We start from the raw sequence: 22,152 nt of genomic DNA, 5'->3' as shown, positions 1-22,152 counted from the left end.
CTAGTCTCCCAGAGTTAACCAGAAGCCAGAGATGAATAAACATTAATCGAATCAATTTTAGAGAATCTCTTTGAGTTTTCTATCTGTATTTCATAATTGTTAGTTCCCTTCCACATAATCACCAATCGAGGTCTCCCAGGTAAATGAATTCCTCAGTCAAAATGTAGTAACTCAATCAATACAGCTTTCTCATCCCTGGAATGTGGCCATTGTCCACTGTCCAGTGGACCTCATAGAAACGTCCATCATCCTTCTCACACATCTCAACCTCTGGTTTAAATCCTCCCCAGTCATTCTATGGGAAGGAACCTGTGACTGTACTTTGGGGGCTTTAGTTTCTGAAACAACCACCATGCACAACACACTAGAATATAATCTTCAAGAGGGAGATCACACTGGCCTCCCGAGGCCAGGGATCTTACGTTTCTTGTCACCTCCTGCATCCCCAGCACCAAGCCCAGTGCCTAGCACGCAGCCAGTCTTTATAAAAATCTGCTGAAGACATGAATGGAAGAGATGAACATTTGAACGAAGGGTATGTGTCCGTCACTTGGCTAACCTTCTACCTAATTTCATACTCCCATTCACTCTATGCACAAGAGTGGCGTTATCCACACTTTATAGAAAACTGACACCAAAGGGCTAAGTGACCGGCACAGAGAAAATAACAGAACCCAGGTTCGCCTCGCTCCAAGTCCCTGGCCACCACTTCAGTTTCTCTCAATTGTACTCCGGGAAAGTGTGGTGCCCAAGAGACGTTCATAGATACTCCCCGTGGGGGTGGGGTGGGGGGGAGTGGTGTCCACTGTACATTATATTCAATGCCCAGTAAATCTCACTGTATCAAAGCATTAGAAAAGACTTAAAGTAAAGGAACCCTGATCACTGCACCCCGACTCCTTGTGTCCCGAACTGATCCTACCTTAGGACTCATTAAAGGACATCCATCTCTATCGTTGGGAGACAGTGGTGCTGCACAGAGCAGCGTGGGAAAGCCCACACTACATCACACTGTCTCTCAAGATTGCCACCCCAGCGTGCCATCAAGAGATGCCACTGGTGATGACGCCAGGCACTGCTGCTTTGGGAAAATGTAATCTTTCTGGATTCCTTATTCATAATCGCGAAAGCGGAGGTCTTAGGTAGAAAAATTCATAAGGTCATGTCTCAATTTAAAATTCAAAGCTTCCCTATTACCTAGTTGCTTCACGCTACAATTACTTAGGGGGATCTGTCGATATAAGAGAACGGTCAATTTACAAATCAGCTACGTTCTCAATACTTTTAAGTCAGCTGTTTGAAACTCAGAAGCTGTTTTCTCACAGAAACAATGGGAGACATGATTTCCAAACCAACCCCTGATTATCAAGCCAATCAGAAATCCAGGCAAATAGTGCACATATGCAATGTAAAATATTAAAACACTGTACTTGAACAGTTACATGAAAGTGAAAAACAGTCACGTTTTCCTCAAATAGTAGTACTGAGGAAAATGCAATTTTAATTTTGTCAAGAGGTACTTGGTGAAGTTTCTGCAGGGGTCATATAAATATTTTTGAAAGCATTAGAAGGTGATCGTGCTGGATTAAGATGCTTACTGTCCCTTTAAAATGGATGGCTTCCCTTTTCCTTCATACAAGAATATCATTATCCCTATACTTAGCCATCAGTTATCAGCTCATCAGCGTGAGCTACGAGTGTAGACATAAAGAAAAAAGAAAAAAGAAGTTAGCAAGGTAGAGAATGAATTCCTCGGTGGGGAAGAGGAGGGGCTGGTAAAGAGACATTGTGGAAAACTGTTTCCAAAACAAGTCCATGACAGATAATTATTAAATGGATAAAGGGGGAGTAGGGATGAAGCAGATTCAAGAAAGTGGAAGGTAGGAAAGAAAGTGTGCAATCAGTTATTGGATTATCCAAGCTATCCACTAACTGATCTTATAATTCAGGGACTATTACAGTACAAGATAACCTTAACTATGCTACATAGCACGTCTCTATAATTTCACATTTATGTTATTTTAGCAGCAAATAGAGCTCATTCAAACATTTAACACATATTTAACTGAATACCTCCTAGTATATGCCTTTGCTGGGTGCCATGAACGATGAAAGAAAATGAATTCCATGCAGCTACATTTCACCACTCTTTGTGTACAGTTTTGTTTTTCTGCTTTTTGAAACTTCACACACAGGGGTTTCAAGCAGCAGCTTACTTTCCTGATTAAGAATGCAAGTTAGAAGCCCAGTTTCTGGAAGGGAAAGCTCAGTGCTACCACTGCCCTCTCCTTACTTTCCCCATCTGTAAAATGGGGTTAACGACAACACTGCCTGTCTCGTGGAGTTGGGTGAAAATGAGGTAAGCTGATGAATGAAGACTGCTTAGAGCAATGTCTGGCACATAGCAAGCGCTCAAAAAATATCTGCCACCATTATATTTGTATATAAAATCCACACCAAAAATACTTATTGAGTTTTTCTCTATATATTGTTAAATGAAAAAAAGTAGGCTAAAGAGTAGGATGTATGGTGTTCTACTTTAAGGAAAAAAACAATAAGTACATATACTTGAATGTGAAAAAAAAGTGACCAGGGCAGGTGATACACACACACACACCCAGGGGGTGCCAAAAAAATGTATACAAGCAGACACTTTGGTCAATGTTGCTCAAGCAGTAGTTCGCCATAATCAGAAGTGTCTGGACGCTGATGGGAACCACTTTGAGCACCTCTTGTCATTGCAGAAGTCAAACGTGACTTGTATTCATCTTTTGTTATCAGTATATACTGAGTATTATCGTTTTAATAGTTTTTTCCTTTCTTAAAATGTGTATACTTTTTTGGCACCCTCTGTATATATTTATATAAGCAAAGTTTATCCTTGGAAGGATACACAAGAAACTGCTGAGAGAAACTATATACAGAGATGAAGGGAATTTTATTCTTCTCTGTAAATCCTTACGTACTTTTATAATTTTGACCCATGCTCATATGTTAGCATCCAGTAAATTTTAAAAAATGCGTTAAATTTAAATTGTTTTGGTTCCCAAGCCATTAATTCATCAATCTTTATTTAAAAGTCTATCTAAAACTCATCCATTACACTATCCAATCCCAATTAAATGAGACGAAGGGATGGCAAACACAGATAACTGTTCTCTTCCCAACCATCTCCAATTAAAAAACGGAATCAGTAAATGCTGATGTCCTCCCATTTAAACGAGGGAACTTATTACATTGATTTGTGTTGGTGCCATGAGATGCATAATGCTTTACAGAAACAATGAATCAATTAGCTACAAAAGAAGATAAAATAATAAAGGTTTAGGAGGGTTAGTAAATGAATTTAATTAGCACAATAACATATGCCTTCCTATTTTGATTATTTATAAACAAATCATGTGTTATATATACATATAAGAAAGAATTACATATTGGAATCCAATGTATTAGGTGGATGCTATCAAGAAAGACTTCTGACCAACTAACTGAGAAAAATTACTCAAACATGTAAAGAGGCCCAAAATGGGTAAATGCTAAAACACTGAAATTTTTACTTCTTGGAAACACAGTTCAAATTCAAATGTAAGAAAATTCATTTTTATTATAATTCCTGACAATATAAAACAAAGAGTGAACTTTATTTCCAAGAATTGTATAATCTCTTTAACACTGTATATGCTCTGAGGAGAAAAAAAACAACAAAAAAAACCCCAAATGCCATCAAGACAAAGCAACCCAACAACCCCAAACACACATCTGTTTTGCTTTCTCACATCTTAATAGCCTGGCTATTTTAGATACAAATATTTGTTTTGCTGACAAATGTTTCCAAAATGTCAGTGAAAATCGTTTCACTTAAATAGTTTATTTTTGAGCTGAACAAACTGCAAACTTCTCCAAGGTCCACGAAGCATCTGTGAAATGAGTAAGTATGGCCTCAAGATTTTCAAAACCGCTCGCTCGGCAAAACACAGGACTCAGAGTTCGTGCTATTGCAAACCTCTCAGGATGATGTCTGCAGCGCACACACAGAGGCATGTTAGGTAGCATAGATGTGGCACAAATTCCACCCATTTACAGGGAAGCCGGCTGGCCGTTTAGTTTTTCATCCTGTCACACTGAATTCCTGTGAGAGCTCAGAGTCCTGCAACTTTGCACAAGAATGTTCCCGTTTTTCAGGCGCTTTGCTCTACTTTCGGGTGCCTTGGCAAGGATCAAAGCAGCAGAGGGAACAAATGGTTTCCCATGCATATTGAATTCCCTCTTATACTGATTTTTCCTCTGTCACTTGAAATTCAATATTGGCAAGATTCCCGTACATCACCTTAACCAGTAAATCGTCTGAGTGCAGTCAGAGCATGAAAAGGTAGATTTCAACATCAAGTTTTTTGTAAGGAATTCAAATGAACAAATCCTTTGAAAAATTAACTTTTGTATGGCATTTGTACTAAAACTCATTCCTAATAAATAAATAACTAGCTTTTATTTTACATTAACCTGAAATGTTTTATCATTTACTCTGTTCTTTCTCCCTGGTTATTTGTATTGTTTTAAAAAATAATAATAATCTTATAAGTGAATAGTCATTTCACATAAGAATTTGGCCTCAAAGTTCTTCATTAACCTTATAATACCTAATATTTAGTATTTAAGAACTGTGTGCCTCGTTTTCCTCATCTGTAAAATGGGAACAAATAGTATTTACCTCATGGGCATAAGACTGCAAGTAATGTAATGTAAAGTTCTAAACACAATTGTATTTTACTATGTATTATTATTAGGATAGCTGTCATAATTATTATAAGATGTTCTAAGAGATTTTGGACAAGAAATATGTTTTCAAGTCAAATTATTTAAATATAGCACAGTAACTGGATCACAAATGAGTGTTCATATTTTGATTACATGTATATCACGTGATTCAAAAAAATTTTTTAAATGGCTTATAGCATAGAGAATATAGTTAATAACGCTGCAACAACTATGTATAGTGCCAGGTCGGTACTAGCCTAATAGGGGATCGCTGCACACATTATATAAGTGTCTCACCACTATGCTGTACACCTGAAACTAATAAAATATTGAGTGTCAACTGTAACTGAAAAAGTAAATAATTTTTAAAAATGGCTGAGGTACTCTTTTGAGAAAAGTCAATTAAAAAATTCCTTCATGACAATTACTCTCAAGTGGTTAAATTATTTTACCACTTTTTGAAAACAATGTATTGCTATGTTGGTAATAATATGCCTTAAGATGTTAGGGTTCAGTACAAGGAAATAACATACTCTTTATATGTTAATGGCTAAGAAATGATAATCTGTGAGTTTAGATAAGAACAAAAGGAAAACATCCTAAAAATGTCATTTTCTTTATATGTTTTTAGACATAGAAGAAAATCATTGACTTTGTAAAAAAGAATTGTTTAAAAAGTTGTTTGAAAAGAAATTTTTCTTTCCAAATTGGAAAGAAATTTAAAATGAAATCCATCGTTTAAAAATTAAAGTAATCATGGATTCTATTTTGATACTCTTACAGTCTTAAATTTTAATAAGAAAAAAAAAAGAATTGACACTGACCAAAATTTTCTTTCATGGATAGTGGAATTTAAATGTACCATAGAATACCCCTTTCTCAGAAAATAAACATGTTCTCTAATAATACAAAGTTACTTAATTGGAAAGATATGAATAACTGGACTACTGTCACAAATGGTACTTATTGTACACCATCAAATGTCTAAGAGTTTTCTCACAGAGATACAGAGAAAAAAACTGAGGGTTGCTAGATGGGAAGGAGTGGGGATGAGGGAGAAGGTGAGGGGATTGGAAAGCACAAATTGGTAGCCACAGTATAGCCACGGGGTATGAAAGACACTTTGAGGAATATGATCAATAATGTAAAAATTTTGTAGGGTATCAGATGGGCACATGTCTTATTAGGAGGACCATTCCATGGACTGCGTAGATGCCTGATCACTGCACTGTACACCTGAGGCTGAAGCTGAATAATGTGGAATGTCAAGTATAATGTAACATATACATATATATGGTCATGGGATATAGAGCACAGCATGGGGAATGGAGTCAATGGAACTGTAACAGCTACATACGATGTCAGAGAGGTAGTAGATTGGGGGAGGGGAGTTATCACTTTGTGAGGGGTGTAAATGTCTATTACATTGTTTTGTACACCTGAAACTAATAAAAAATGCATATATATGCATATATATATATATCTTTAAAAGGAAGGGTTTCAATGATAATGAAAATAAAAATATTTTGAACTAAATGAAAATTTTAAAAAGTATCTACCAAACTTTATGGGATTCAACAAACATTGCTTAGAGGGAACGTTATAGCATTGAATGTGTATGTTAGGAAAGAAGAAAGATTTAAAATCAATAATCTAAGCTTCAAGACTTTGAAAACCAGAAGGGCAAATTAAATCAAATTAATCAAAAGACAAAATAAAGCAGAAAAGGCAATAAAACTGAGACTAGAAAAAACAATAGAGAAAAATCAATGAAACCAAAAGTTGGCTCTTTGACAAGATTAATAAAATTGATAAACCTGTAGCTAGGCAAACCAAGACAAAAAGAGAGAAGATGCAAATATTAGTATCAAAATTGAAAGGAAGGCCATCACTACCAACTGCATAGATATTAAAAGGATAATAAAAAATATTATGAACTCCAAACTACATTTTATAGTCTAGGTTATATGGACAATTCCCTAAAAGACAATCTACTAAAACTCACACAAGGAGAAACAGATAATCCGAATAGGCCTAATCTATTAAAGACACTGAATCAATAATAATTAACCTTCCAAAACAGAAAGCACCAGGCATAGATGGGTTCATTGGTGATTTCTATCAAATATTTAGGGAACAAATAATACTTATTTTCCACAACCTAGTCCATAAAACAGATGCAGAGGAAACGTTTCCTAACTTAGTCTTCGAGGTCTGCATTACCCTAATACCAAAACCAGACAAAGACATTACAAGAAATGAAAACTACAGATCAATGTAGTTCATGAACATAGGTGCAAAGATCCTTAACACAATATTAGCAAAACGGAATCCAACAACGTATAAGAACAATTATACATCATGACCAAGTGGGATTTATTCCAGGTATGAAAAGCTGGCTCAATTTTTGAAAATCAATTAATGTAATCCACTATATCGACAGGCTAAAGAGGAAAAAGTGTTAAGATCATATCAACAGATGCAAAAAAAGCATTTCATACAATCCAACACCCATTCTTGCTACAACAAACTCTCAGAAAACTATGATAGGGGGAACTTCCTCAGAGTGATTTAAAAAAAATCTACAAAGAACCTACAGCTAACGTCATACTTAGTGGTGAGAAATTAGATGTTTTCTCCCTAAGATGCACACGAGGGCAAGGCTGCCTCCTCTCACCACAACTATTCAATGCTGCACTGGAAGTCCTAACTAATGCAACACGACAAGAAAGGAAATAAAAGGTATTCAGATTGGGAAGGAAGATATAAAACAGTCTTTGTTCACTGATGGCATGACTGTCTATGTAAACAAACAAATAAACAAAACCACCAAAGAATCAACAACAATAACAACAATAAAAACAATAGAGAAAAACTAATAAGTGATTACAAAAATATTGAAGGATACAAGAATAATATTCAGAAATCAACTGGTTTCCTATGTACATGCAATGAACAGTTGGAATTTGAAATTAAAAACACAACACAATTTACACATTAGCACAAAAAATACAAATCTAAAAAATAAGTATAAGATTTATATAAGGAAAACTACAAAACTGAGGAGAAAAATAAAAATCTAAATTAATGAAGAGAGAGTTCATGTACATGGGTAGAAAGATGCAATATTATCAAGGTTCACTATTGTCTGTTCCTCCCAACCTGATCTATAGGTTCAATGCAGTCCCAAACAAAAGCCCAGTGAAGTTCCTTTGTAGGCATTGATAACTTGATTCTACAGTTTACATGGAAAAGCTAAAGACCCACAATAGCCAACACAATACAGAAGAATAAAGTCAGGACTGACACTATCCAACTAAAGACTTTAACTATAAAACAATAGTAATCAAGACATTGTGGTATTGGGGAAAAAAAAAAAAAAGCAAATAGATCAATGCAACAGAATAGGGAGCCCAAAAACAGACGCACAGAAATATAGTCACAATTGATGTTTTACAAAGAGTAAAGGCAACTGAATTGCTCCATTGAATGTGGAGCAAAAATAGGCTTTTCAACACAACAAGTGATGCTACAGCAGGGCAATCACATGCAAAATGTGAATCTAGACACTGATCTTATTCTTTTCACAAAAATTAACTCAAAATAGATCAGAGTACTAATGTAAAATGCAAAATTATGAAACTTTTAGATCCTAACAGGAGAAAACCTATGGCATGACAATTAGTTTTTAGATATAAAAGTATGTTTCATGAAAGAAAAAAATCATGTTGGACTTAATTCGAATTAAAGACCACTTTGCGAAAGATACTGATAAGAGAATGAAAAGACAAGCCACAGATTGGGAGAAAGTTCTTTGCAAAACACCTATCTGATAAGGGACTTGTATCCAAAACATACTAAGGACTCTAAAAACTCAACAAGAAGAAAACAAACAACTTGATTAAAAAGTGGGCAAAAGGTCTGAATGGACACCTCACCAAAGAAGATATACACACGGCAAATAAGCATATTAAAAGTACTCATCATATTTCATTAGAGAAATGCAAACTCAAACAACTAGATACCACTGCACACCTACTAGAATGGCAAAATCTGAAACAATGACAACACCAAATGCTGGCAAGGATATGGAGCAACAGGAACTCTCATTCATTGCTGGGGGGAACACAAAATGGTACAGCCACTTTGGAAGAGAATTTGGCAGTTTCTCATGAAACTAAATACATTATTACCATGCAATCCAGGGATCATATCCCTAGATATTTACCTAAATGAACTGAAAAATTATGTCCATATAAAACCTGCACACAAATGGTTATAGTAGTTTTATTATTTATAATTGCCAAAATTGGAAGCAACCAAGATGTCCCCCAGTTGAAAGGGAGGAGGCTGGCATTGCTAGGTGAACAGTAAGCATGATTTTCTTGAATCCCATAGACAAATTAAAATGTTGCTGAATGACCAGGCAAACCTCACTGTATTGCTCAAGGTAGATGGATTCTTACATATCTCCAGATGATGTAAATTTTATTTTAAGATAGTCAAAACACAACTCACAAATTCATTTTAAAAAACAAATGCAAAGGATTTGAAAGTTGCTAAGAGAGTAGATCTTAAAAGTTCTCATTACAAGAAAAAATCTGTAACTATGCGTAGTCATGAATGTTAACTAGATTTATTGTAGTACTCATTTCATAACATATGCAAATATTGAATAATTATGCTGTATACCTGAAACTAATATGTCAATTATATCACAACAAAAATGAACAAGAATGAATGCAAATGCACTATTTTTAGTTTTTCAAGTGAATTAAAAATTTGAGAATAAATTTTCATATTAAAGGTATGTTGTATTCTTGTATTACATATGCCTATCTAAAGGAGAATACAGATTTCCATAAGCAGTTATAAACACATTAAAATAATTTTTGAGCTTAAGATTAATGAGGAGGTACGTGTTTATAAGTAATACTGAATAGTATCATGGACTTACAAGATACTTATTCTTCATACAACTTTCAAAACGCCCAATATAAAAACAAATGAGTGCTTACACGTTCGCCCTGAAAAAAACCTTACAAAGTTATCTTTATATGTTCATTATGACATAACAATTCTATAAACAATAGAAAAACAAATCTCAAAGCATGGAAGAAGGACTACATCTGTTATGTACGTATATCCATCTACACTGCACGATCCCACGAAACTGAAAGGCAGAATCCTGGTCACATATAAATTCAGAAAACGCCCAAGAGTCTAACTTTCTGGCATTAGAAAGTACTGACTTTAAATTAAAAGGAAAAACACTTCAAATTATTTCAACAAAAAATGGGCATTATTGTAACTATTTTTATTTCTAGCTCAAAACAAAAACATTAGGTTATATGTAATTAACAATTTCTTCTAATTCTTTAATAAGTTTATATACTTTATCAACCAAACTGCCTTTTCTTCAAGGACAAGTCTATAATTTTATATAAGACTAGTAAGAAAGGAAAGTTAACGCCAGAAAACTGAGGCTGAATCCACAGTCTTACCACAAATGTAAAACAAAACAAAACAAAAAATCCAGACTAAATATTCCTTAAATTTTTAAAGTAATCCACATTTCTGTTCCAATGTGGAAACTCACTGAACTTTCCACTTTCAACTATGCAACACAACAAAGGCTTATCCATACACATTCATTTTAGTGGGAAGAGGTGAATATATAAGAAATCTGAAAAATATTTTCTCCCCAGTTCAATACATTCCAATTCTGTAGCATCAAAGATACCGAAATTGAAAAAAGTACCTAAAACACTAAGCATTTATTCAAATAAAACCTAAAATAGATCATAAGTTCTTAAAATAAAATCACATATATACCTTTTGAACATAATTTTGCACTGTTTTCCACGTGGCATGGCTTTGTGCTTAGTCATTCCTACTTTCACATGGCGTCGCTCTTTATAAATAAAATTCCCTTAGAACAAAGTCAAATTTCAGAGACAAACTTTTATGATATGACTAAATGGTCTTTTCTCAAAAGCTCTAATCAACCTCCATTTAAGAAACATAATTAAGCCACCAGCTTGTTTTATACTGTACTCTTCACAACCCAAATGCCAGGAATTAAGTAAAACTATTCTGTTGTCTCCTTTTCTCATTTTTATTCCACAGACCCCAAAGAGTTTTTCTACTTCTCATTCACATAGCTGTCTTCATTTCCAAACTCCTTTCAGTCCTCAAGATTTTGCATGGCCCAGAGGGCTCATGAGAAAACTCAAGATCTTCCTAAAGGTGGGACAAGCCTTTGTCTTCCCTTCTGATGCTTATGTGAAGTTTATGGAAGTTGGGATGAAAATTCCACAATAACTTATACCGTAAATTCAATATCTTCTATAACAAAGTTTACCTTGAGTGAGATTACATAGATGTGGAATCTAAAGGACCGAAGAGACAGGAGTGAAAAAATATCTATCAAGCTAGTTTTTTTTTTTAAGTAAATGAAATATGACGATCAAAGATCAAAATGTTTCGAGTTGAGGTGCGCAGCAGAAAGAAGGCGTATTTGCAGTTAGTTGGAACACAAGTTTATGGATGATGTACTTCCTCCTCTAGAATAAAACAGTATATTTAAGAGAAAGGGTAGACCACTAAAAACTGAAAGGAGATTTCTTTTATGGGGGGTGCGGGGGTGTTGGATTGCCTACTAATAGTTACAAAATAAACCTACAGTCAAAATTTAAATTAGCATCTATTATATAAAACGTTCCCCTCATGATTTAGGATAACCACCTAGAATGAACACTCTAGGAGCACAGTATCATAGGATTAAGTCTTTCTCAATGTCAGACTATTTGAACCTGACTTGTAGCAACAGAGTAGACTTTGGCTCTAGGAGAAAAGAGCAAAGGAAGAAAACTCTCTAACTCTTGGTAGAAAACAGCTCACCTCATAATCCATGAAAGGAGAGATCATGTTTAAAAAATGTTAAGACAAGGATGTGAGAAGTCCGAGAGAAAATATAAGAAACTTAGGGAAGGATCAGTTCAGGAAATTAAGCATGCAATCTTAAGAGTTCCAGAAAGAACTAATAAAGGAGAAGAAGTAGGAAAACTTCCCATCAAGGACCATCAAGGGTTGTGCAGAAGTGTGGAAAATGCCCATGCTCAGGCCTGTAGTTAGGAAATCCACAGTGAGTGGGAAGGGGTCTGCAGGGGTCTCGCTGTTTTTCATAACCAACTGTTTGGTGCTATATGATTTTTGGAAAAACATTAACGATTTAATGATGATAAACATTAAACTCAAGGTGATGCCACTTATTTTCATATTCAAGATGTCAGCAAATTATAATTATAGTTAATAAAGTTAAATATTTAGAATTATGCATTTAAAAACTGTACCTACCTTGAAAATTGCATACACTTACAACTAAATAAAACCTCTATTTCAGGTGCTTTTGAAATGTACACACTTGTACTAAAAATTTGAAACAAAGTCAATGTCACGATCATGCTGCTTGACTTCTATGTAGGACTTGTGCAAATCTGCCCAAACTGTGCAACCACTGCGTGAATATACGACTGTAGAAAAATGCATTGAAACCACTAGAAATAGAGCCTGCAGGACTAATAAAATGCACGTCATTACCTGCTGCGGGATCTGTAACGGCTTGGCTGGTGATGCCAGATGGTGGTTCCTGGAGCTGGTAGGTGGCATTCGTGGAAGGCGTAGCTGGGCTGGTGTTACTGCTCGTCATGTAATGTGCTGGATACGGTGAGCTGTTGTAATATTGTGCATACTGACCCTGGCCGAAGCTGGGGTAAGATGGATAGTCCTACCAAATGAAACCACACGAGAACCATCGGTCAGAATACAGGCTGCTTCGTTCCCACTCTTCAAAGTATAGCGGCACATGTGTGTGTGTTTCTGTGTTTCCTCTGAAGTTAGACAGGAACACACAGGCATACGTTGACCGAACTCCTCAGGCTCGCAAACAAATGTCATGGAAGAGCTCTTTTCCTATTTCTTTTAGGCCATGTTGTATTACTAAGTAAAATTAAAGCAATCTGAAAATCAGACAATTCACCCTATAAGACTGCTAAAGAGATTTTTAAAAGAAAAAAAAAAGAAAACTATGAAAAGGCTTAGGAAAGCTCTCACAGTGTACTAGAAGCAGATCTTTTTTCATGTAAGAACATCATCTGTTGCATTTTTTAAATTTCAGAAGTTAAATTGGCTTTTAAACTTACCTGCTGTGAACTGTTAAATCCGGAGGAATTTGTGAGTGAATTATTTCCTGTATATAATCCTGACGATGTTGTAAAACTGCTACCTAAAACAAAATGAAAAGAAATACGTTGACGAAGCCATGCAGAATCATGTGCCTATAGGAAATTATTACTTAGATAAAACAGAGCTGGCGTTCATTGCAAACGCATTTGGTTTCTCTTCAAAACCAGAATCCATTGCCATGGCTAAAATTTCATTTTCTTGAAATGGCTGACAATTTTAGTTTCACTATATCACAAAGGATGAAACAGCAGAGAGGTTTAAATTTCTGAGGACATGAATAACACATATAAACTACAAAGTTATATATTTGTGCCCAAAGATTAGACACTGAGCTTTCCATTTTGATTTGCAAAACACAACAGGATTTTTCATATATTTATATTACGTATGCTTAATGTAAAAGGACGGGACACAATGAGATGATCTTTAAAGTTCTTGCAAACTCAAAAACTGTGATACTACTTCCAAGAAATGAAAGTGATGCTCTCAGACTTGCATTTGTCCTCACAATGGCCCACCGCAAAAGTTAATTATTTCGTTTCACAGGCGAGAATGAACGGCAGTCCTTGAAGTATTTGATAAAACAAAGCTCAGAGAGGAACATGATCAATGTTTTAAGGATTACATGTGCTCTCTAGGTGACATTCTATTTGCTGAATGTGTTCAACAACAAACAGTGGGCACTGTGCCGAATCCAAACCTACGAGCAAATCGTAGTGTTGTCCTTCGCTTTATTGACTATCTTACTGCTAAACTACTAGGCAAAGCATGATGACCATGTTGGCGAAGATTTTTGAAAAGACAAGCTCAGGAATTGGCAAATGTGTAAAGATGTCATTCACACATTGCAAAATGGGGACTTAAAAAGGCACAACCTTTCTGTTGTGCTGTTTGGTCAATGATTAAGAAATTTGTATACCATTTAACCTAGCAATTTTACTGCAGACATTTGCTCTAAAAAAAAAAAAAAAAAAACACAGGATTTATACAAAGAGATAGTTATCAAAGATGTTCTTCAGTGTTATTTCTAATAACAGAACTTCACAGAAACATGGCCACATTTTTCATAGGTGTGAATCAGATAATGGAACTGAAGCTACTGAAATTGTATTATATTATAATGATGTTTAATGACATGGGAAAAAACATGTCATACTTTTGTAATCTCATTGAAAATATCGTTAAAAGCATAAAACAATTTTAAAAAGCACAAAAATCTCAGAAATGTCATCTATGGAGAGGTACAATCATGGGTCACATAATATTCACGAAGCCAATATACCTTTAAAAATGTTCTACTCAGAACCTGCGTTGCTTCTGTAAACAGAGAAACCATGTTTAAAAAAATAAAAATTTTATGGCAAATGAGTGGTATAGGCAGTAAATGTGTTGGCAGCTCGAGGAGGAAGTCTTCAGTATGAATTAGCTATTCACAGATGCCTTTGGGTATGAAGTGGCAGTTAATATATGCCAATTATTTACTTGCTACTGAACATTTAAGTACTGGCTTAAGAGTCAGAAAACAAAGTTTCCAGTTCATCACTTATAAGTTGTTTGGACTTTGGACAAATCACCTAATCACTCTAAGATATAATTTCCCTACTTCATAGGGTTTCTTAAACAGATCAAATGAGGTAATGTTTTGCAAAGCACAGTGAACAATCTCCAGTATCAACAAAAGTTAGGAACTGTTATTGCTTATTCCAGAAAACATTTCTAAAATTCTCCACTGTATTTACGTATCTTTTCTTTCTTTTTACTTTCCCAAACTAGTTCAATAGGACTTAATCTCTCTGCATCTCTAAAATGCTTTTTCTACTTTCTTATCAAGCATCTCTGAACTTGGAAAACCTGACCCCAGGATTTGTTGTTTTCCTTAAGAAGGGAAAATGTTTCCTAAGATTGTTTCAAATTTAGTTATCACATCTGAGGTTTGTTCGTTTGTATCTTTCAGGAATTCCAGCTGTTCAGAGTTCCCAGAACACCTATGACAGACAAGCAGAGAGTTCTCACAGTCCTAGTACTTATTTTACTACAAACACTGGGCTCTTGATACACAAACAAATCTCCATATTAATGTTCATTATCACGTGCCAATCTCATCCTTCTTCATTTTACTGAATATGTCATGGTGACAGTTAGATGGGAAGTCATAAAAGGATGACCACAATACAGTCTTGGAGGACCTCAGAGGACTTATCAAGATGACATTAGTTTTGTTTTGTTTTTTAAAACATTGGCTCTCATGGGCATATGACTCACTCTTTATGTATTTACATATCAGTGAACAAGTAATATGGATATTATATATAAAGCAAACTTATAATGAACACTTAAAAAATTCCTTGTAAAAAATGTAAATTTCTTTCAGACAAGTGTGTGAATAGCAATGCTTTTTAAAAGACTCTATTATATAGGAAAAATTACTTTGAGTTATGACTTGTTCCTTTCATTTCAATGACACAATTTTAGGTTATGACTTGCTACTTTCATTTCTACTGCACATTTCTGAATAATGAATATTGACCTCACTAATCCCTAACTGCCAAGAAAATGAGTAAAATAAAGAAAATATATTTTAAAAGTGGATGTTTTCATTCCATAAGTTATTCCTTGGAACAAAGCAGACAGGACCATGGAAGCTATATTGGCACATATAGGCCACGGAGGTATGACCAAGTAAATCACAGTTCAGTACTCCAAATGGTACCCAAGTGACTTCCCAGACTTAATGCTACTTCCAAAACTGCACATTAGCTGGAACTCAGCATAAGTTAGACTCATTTGCTGGCCACTGCAGGCTGAACTCCTATCCCTTTAATATGAAGCAGGCGTTAAACGGCACTCCAGCGGCCTAGGAGGCTTAATGCAACTTCCAAAAGGATCTAACTGAGTTCAGGGGGAGGTGTATGTGGGAGAGAACCAGGCTCAGGCAATTAGTCATCGTTCACCACCAGCCAGGTCTGCAGGGCTGCCCCACCTGCCTTCCCACGGGACAGAGGCACAGAGCACTGCTCGTTTCTATGCCAGCCTCCTCTGATGGGTTCCTGCCCACCTGACCCGCTCCAGTTTCTTCTCCACAAAGGCAGTACAATACATTCTCTACTGTGTACCTCTGAGGCTTCTCACTCGCCTGCCTAAAACAAGGAACCGTGAGCTGCCCTCAGGATAAAATTCAAACTCCTTACCAGGGTTTCTTTATTAGGCACAGGCTGGGTCCAGTTTATCTCCTGGGCTCTATGGACTCTTCCCAGTAACCCCAACCCCAACCCACTCATATACACATTCCAGCCCAGCACGAGTGAAGCAACATGTTTTTCTCTTAAGGCTATCCTTGCCTCTCTAACTTCCTCCCATTGTATCCTGGCTAATTTCTCATCAACTTCAAAATTCAGCATGAACTAGAAACCCCTTTTCTCAAAAAAACCTCCCCTGAATTATTCTACTCTTCTGTTTGCTCCTAAGCCTGGATTACCAAATCAATGAATCTATCTATCTATCTATCTATCTATCTATCTATCTATCTATCTATCTATCTATCTATCTCTGTGACATGTATATATTATATACATATCTATTTACATATATACCCATGACTTACTAATCAGTATTGTAAGCTAATTCACACTAATTAACAATTAATCAGTTAACCCAGAATAATTTATTTAAATTAATTCATATGTAAATTTAATTTAATTATATATTTATATATAGGTGATTATTATATAATAATTATATTTAATTATATAATAATATATTTAAATTAAATTATATTTAAATTAATTCATCCTTTCCTTATGGAATAGGCTAAAAAGAAACCTTAGAGCTTATGTAAATAATTGGATATCTGTAGTCCACCATGCAAACATGCCCAGAATACAAACTGTAACAACACTCAAATCAGATAACATCGATCGAGTGCTCACTATATGTTAGGAGTATGCTTCCCTTCTACAGGCTCGTCCATACTCCATAGCAATGCAATGTCATAGGGAATATTAATATTTCCGTTTGGCAGCTAAGGAAACAGCAGGTTAAAGATGATATAGCTTCCATTGGATGGAAGTGAAGGTCAAACGTAGTTAAGAGTCGGCACAATGCTCTCTCAGGCCTTCTTACCTATTCTATATTGCTCTATGCGATGTTCTGAAATTCACTAACATGTTCTCTTCTGTAGGATTAAGAACAATACATTGGAGGCAAAATACCAGTGACAAGAATAATAGTACTTAAAAGTTATTGAGTGGTACCCGAGCCAGGCCCAAATAAAATATTTTACATGTCATAGCTTGCTGCGCCGTCACAAGCCCCCATGAGGTAGGCACCATTATATCCCATTTTACAGATGAACAAACTACCAAGTTATGAGCAACTGTGGCAGATGTGGGATTCAATCCCAGGTTATCTGGCTCCAGTGTCGAAGCTCTTAATCTCCACAGGAGACTGCCTCTCAAAGTAACTAAGGGATTTTTCATTTTCATTTTTACCAACATATTAAATGCTAACTAACTGCCAGTTCATGAGGAAGTGTTGTTGAAAGACACATACCTGTGCCGCTCGTCAGACACAGGAATCACTTACTGAGGTGGAAGGTGGAGGGGAGAAGGGGTATGACCTGAAAATCCACAGGATTTCCAAACACCTGTAATGCCTGAGATTTAGTACCACTGTGTGTTAATACCAATTTAGTAGGTGTTTTAGCAATGGCTTCAATAACACATAAGCAGTGTAAGCTTTCTTTTTCCACTGAGAAAGTAATCACACTCATCAAGCATTTATAGAATGGAAGCTTCTGAGAGACTGTTTTGGGTATTTTGGGTCCTTCAGCAGGGGTAAAGCTCACAGGGGGCAGAGGGTCCCACTCTGACAGCTGATCTGATGCAAATCTGGTACCAATACTAGCAGGGGAATTTTACTAAAGTCTAGAACACCACACCACAAAGCAAAGGCAAAATGGCAGCTCAGAGTGTCGCAGCTACACCCACTTCCTGCTCTGAGCAGGCTCAGCAAGACAGGCCCATTTGTGTAGAAGGACACCGTCTACCAGGTTGGAACATAGACACCATAGAGCAGAAAGGGCAAGACATGACCAGGAAAAAAAAGACCTTCTTCTTCCATTAGGTCCGATCCAAATGAGTTTGTTTGATTTACAGGAGTCTTCACTTATAATTTTAGTTCATGAGTCCACCCCTTGAGGAAAGTTTCAACTCTCTCTCTCTCTCTCTCTTTCTCTCTCGAAGACAACACAAAGAAACATCCTCTTGCATCACGTTCGTGGGCACCATACATTGTGACATGGAGCTGCTCAGTGAATGAAATGACAACACCTGGTTAGGTTGGAAAGGAAAGCACAACCATGCACAGAAGAGGGCAAGAAGTCACCCTGGCAGAGGGTGAGCAGAAACTATCCAAAGATCAGACAGCAAATGGTTTATAAGGAACTGCATGGGGTGGGGGTGGGGAGGGGACTCAAGGTAGGTGGCAGAAGTCTCTCGATCATTTTTTTAAGGAAATAACAACAATTTAGGATAGGAAATGACATTCTTTAACTGAAAAACCCAACAATCTGAATGTTGAACATACCATGAACATACCAATATGAAGATATTGGAACACAGAAAATGTTATGCTTCTGATTCCCCTTTTAAGGATTGAAGAGGTGGGGGGGAGCTATTATAAATGCAAGGGTATGTATGCTTTTGTCACTGGGTCTGGAGATGGGGGCTGGGGAGAAGAGCTGGGGATGATGGTGCAGGGAAGAGAATATGCTGACCACTCCATTAGTTCAGGGAGGGTCACTGCTATCCTGGAAACTCATCTTATTCTTGCTCCTCTAATTTAATGTTTCACTCTATCAGTCCCCAGTTCCCATCCTTCAAGGCTCAAGTTCTGTCTTTCCAATAAGCTTTCACGACTCTTCCTCTGCACCGATCTCGCCTTCTGGAAACTCCAGCTCAGTCATAACTGATATTATCATTTACCTCTTCATTGAACAGTGCTAAACAAGCCTTCATTAGCCTTGTTTTCATCCCGATCATGTTTCATCCTGAACATGAACTTACGTTCCTTAAATTCCTGTGTTATATTTATCCTGCTGCCTCACACAGAGAAGAATAAGCTGTGTCTGATTCAGACCTTTGAAGGGTTTCATCTAGGTTCAAGCAGGAGAGAGTACTGGTGTTTGAGATTTTTTTTTTTTTAATTTTAAAAAAGGAATTTATTGGCTCAGAAATTTGGAAAGTCTAACGTTGCATATAGCAAGGATGGATTTAGGAATTCAAATGATGTTATCAGGTCTGTGTCTCTCCATCTCATAATTATGTCCTCTTTTGTTGGTGTTTGAAAATTTCAATCTGGTGTGGTGAATGACAAAAGGGTCCAGTGAGAATGACTTCCATAAAGAACTGGGTGTATAGTCTCCTCAAAGTATTCCAAAAAATCCAAGAGTTTGGAAGGCTCCCAAACTCTTTTTATGAGGCCGCTATCACCCTGATCCCTAAATCAGACAAAGATATTACAAAAAAAGAAAACTACAGGCCAACATCCCTAATGAACATAGATGCAAAAATCCTCAACAAAATATTAGCAAACAAAATTCAGCAACACATTAAGAAGATCATACACTACTATCAAGTGGGATTCATTCCTGATATGCAAGGTTGGTTCAATATTCGTAAATCGATTAAAGTGATACACCACATTAACAAAATGAAAAATAAAAATCATATGGTCATATCAATAGATGCAGAAAAAGCATTTGCTAAAATCCAACAGCGATTTATGATTAAAAACTCTGAAGAAAGCAGGACTAGAGGGATCGTATATCAACATAATAAAGGTCATATAAAATCAACCCACAGCTAACATCATACTCAATGGGGAAAAGCTAAAACCATTTCCCTTAAGATCAGGAATAAGAAAAGGTTGCTCACTTTCTCCACTCCTATTCAGCATAATCCTGGAAGCTCTAGCCACAGCAACCAGACAAGAAATAAAAGGCATCCAAGTTGGTAAGGAGGAAGTAAAATTGTCATTATATGCAAATGACATGATTCTATATAGAGAGAACCCCAAAGACTCCATCAAAAAACCATTAGAACTCATAAATGAATTTAGTAAAGTAGCAGGATACAACATTAATATTCAGAAATGAGTTGCAATTGTATACACCAATAATAAACTCTCAGAAGGAGAAATTAATAAAACAGTCCCATTTACAATTGCTTCAAAAATTATAAAACACTTAGGAATAAATTTAACCAAAGAAGTAAAAGACCTGTACTCAGAAAATTATAAGACAATGAAAAGAGAAATTAAAGAAGGTACAAATAAATGGAAACACATACCATGCTCATGGATAGGAAGAATATAGTTAAAATGTCTATACTGCCTAAGGCAATATATAGATTCAATGCAATTCCTATCAAACTACCAAGGACATGTTTTCACAGAAATAGAACATATAATCCTAAAATTTATATGGAACCATGAAAGACCCTGAATAGCCACGGCAATCCTGAGAAATAAGAACAAAGCAGGAAGTATCATGCTACCTGACATCAAATCATACTACAAAGCTACAGTAATCAAAACAGCATGGTACTGGCATAAAAACAGACACATAGATCAATGGAACAGAATAGAGAGCCCAGAAATAAACCCATGCCTATATGGTCGTTTAATCTATGACAAAGGAAACAAGAATTTACACTGGGGTAAAGACAGTCTATTCAATAAATGGTGCTGGGAAACCTGGACAAACACATGCAAAAAAAATGAAGCTGGACCACCTCCTTATACCATATACAAGAATACATTCAAAATGGATTAAAGACATAAACGTAAGATCTGAAACCATAAAACTCCTAGAAGAAAATATAGGATGTAAATTTGTAACCTTACCCTTAGTAATATTTTTACTTGATATTTCCCCTTGGGCATGGGAAATAAGAGAAAAAATAAACATATGGGATTATATCAAACTAAAACTATGGTTTCACAGCAAAAGAAACCAAACAAAGAAAACAAAAAGGCATCCTACGGAATGGGAGAAGATATTTGTCAATGATACATCTGATAAGGGGTTAATATCCAACATTTATAAAAACCCATTCAACTCAACACCAAAAAAACAACCCAATTAAAAAATGGGCAGAGGACATGAAGAGACATTTTTCTAAAGAGGACATACAGATGGCAAACAGGCATATGAGAAAATGTTCAACCTCACTAATCATTAGAGAAATACAAATAAAAACCACAATGAGATATCACCATACTCCAGTCAGAATGGCTATCATCAACAAATCAACAAACAACAAGTGCTGGCGAGGATGTGGAGAAAAGGGATCCAGCCGAGTTTTAAATCAAATAAAATTTTAAGTGGATTAAGCATCATGGATTTTGGACAGTGTATAAGAACCCCACTGATCTCAGATAAGAGGACCACTGGACCCGAGATGGTACAAGGAGTTGACATCCATGTACCACATGGGCACCCTAATAGTACATTGTTTTTGGTACAGGTACAGGCCTCCTAAAAGGCTACTGTTAGCTCAGCTCTTGGCATATCACAGGCATATTAATGAAAATATAAGCCTTGCTTACATATGAAAGATTTCAAATTCAGAAGGCAATAACATCCTAGGTTTTTATAATACATTTATATTTCAGTATTTCCACCGCTGTTGTCTCAGGTTATTTTCAAGATCAGTATGTGTGGCAGCGGAGGCAGACAGACATCCTTGTCATTTTCCAATACGCAGAGAGAATGGTGATTTCCTTGTTCAAGGATACTTGGTTGGGGAATGACCATTATCTCCACCCCTTCCGGATCACTGTTTCCACTCTACCACCCCAAGTCCACCTTTTAGATGTTCAGAGTCAGGAACATTAAAAGAGGATTAAATATTATGAAAAGTGGTATTAAGTTTGGTTACACGGACACAAAGGGTAGAGACAACAGCACCAGAGTAATTTAGTAAATAAATTTAGAATCAAACTATCTCACTTCGGAAAGATTTCTTCATCGTTACTGTCTTTTTAGGCTAGTATATAGTTTTAAAAGTAAATTATGTCCCCAATAAATTTAATAAAATAAAATTAAAAAAAAAAAAAAGTAAATTACGTAACGCCACCCAGGGATTGTGT

The 22,152-nt window shown here is 36.0% G+C and overlaps 1 protein-coding gene across 17 annotated transcripts in view; it reads right to left on the bottom strand.

Moving 5' to 3' along the window:
* EYA1 (EYA transcriptional coactivator and phosphatase 1) overlaps positions 1 to 22,152 on the bottom strand; it is a 292,977-nt gene that overhangs the window by 83,872 nt on the left and 186,953 nt on the right. For all 17 annotated transcript variants that reach the window (XM_019726030.2, XM_074318728.1, XM_019726026.2 and 14 more), the window contains 2 exons: positions 12,960 to 13,042; positions 12,358 to 12,544 (listed from right to left, as the gene is read on the bottom strand). In XM_019726030.2, the coding sequence (XP_019581589.1) occupies positions 12,358 to 12,544; positions 12,960 to 13,042 (270 nt within the window). The remainder of the gene's footprint in view (positions 1 to 12,357; positions 12,545 to 12,959; positions 13,043 to 22,152) is intronic.

Source organism: Rhinolophus sinicus, linkage group LG14 (genome assembly GCF_036562045.2).
Source record: "Rhinolophus sinicus isolate RSC01 linkage group LG14, ASM3656204v1, whole genome shotgun sequence".
NCBI classification, from domain to species: Eukaryota; Metazoa; Chordata; class Mammalia; order Chiroptera; family Rhinolophidae; genus Rhinolophus; species Rhinolophus sinicus.
The sequence above is the reverse complement of the archived record's forward strand: the minus strand, read 5'-3'. Positions and strand labels throughout refer to the sequence as shown.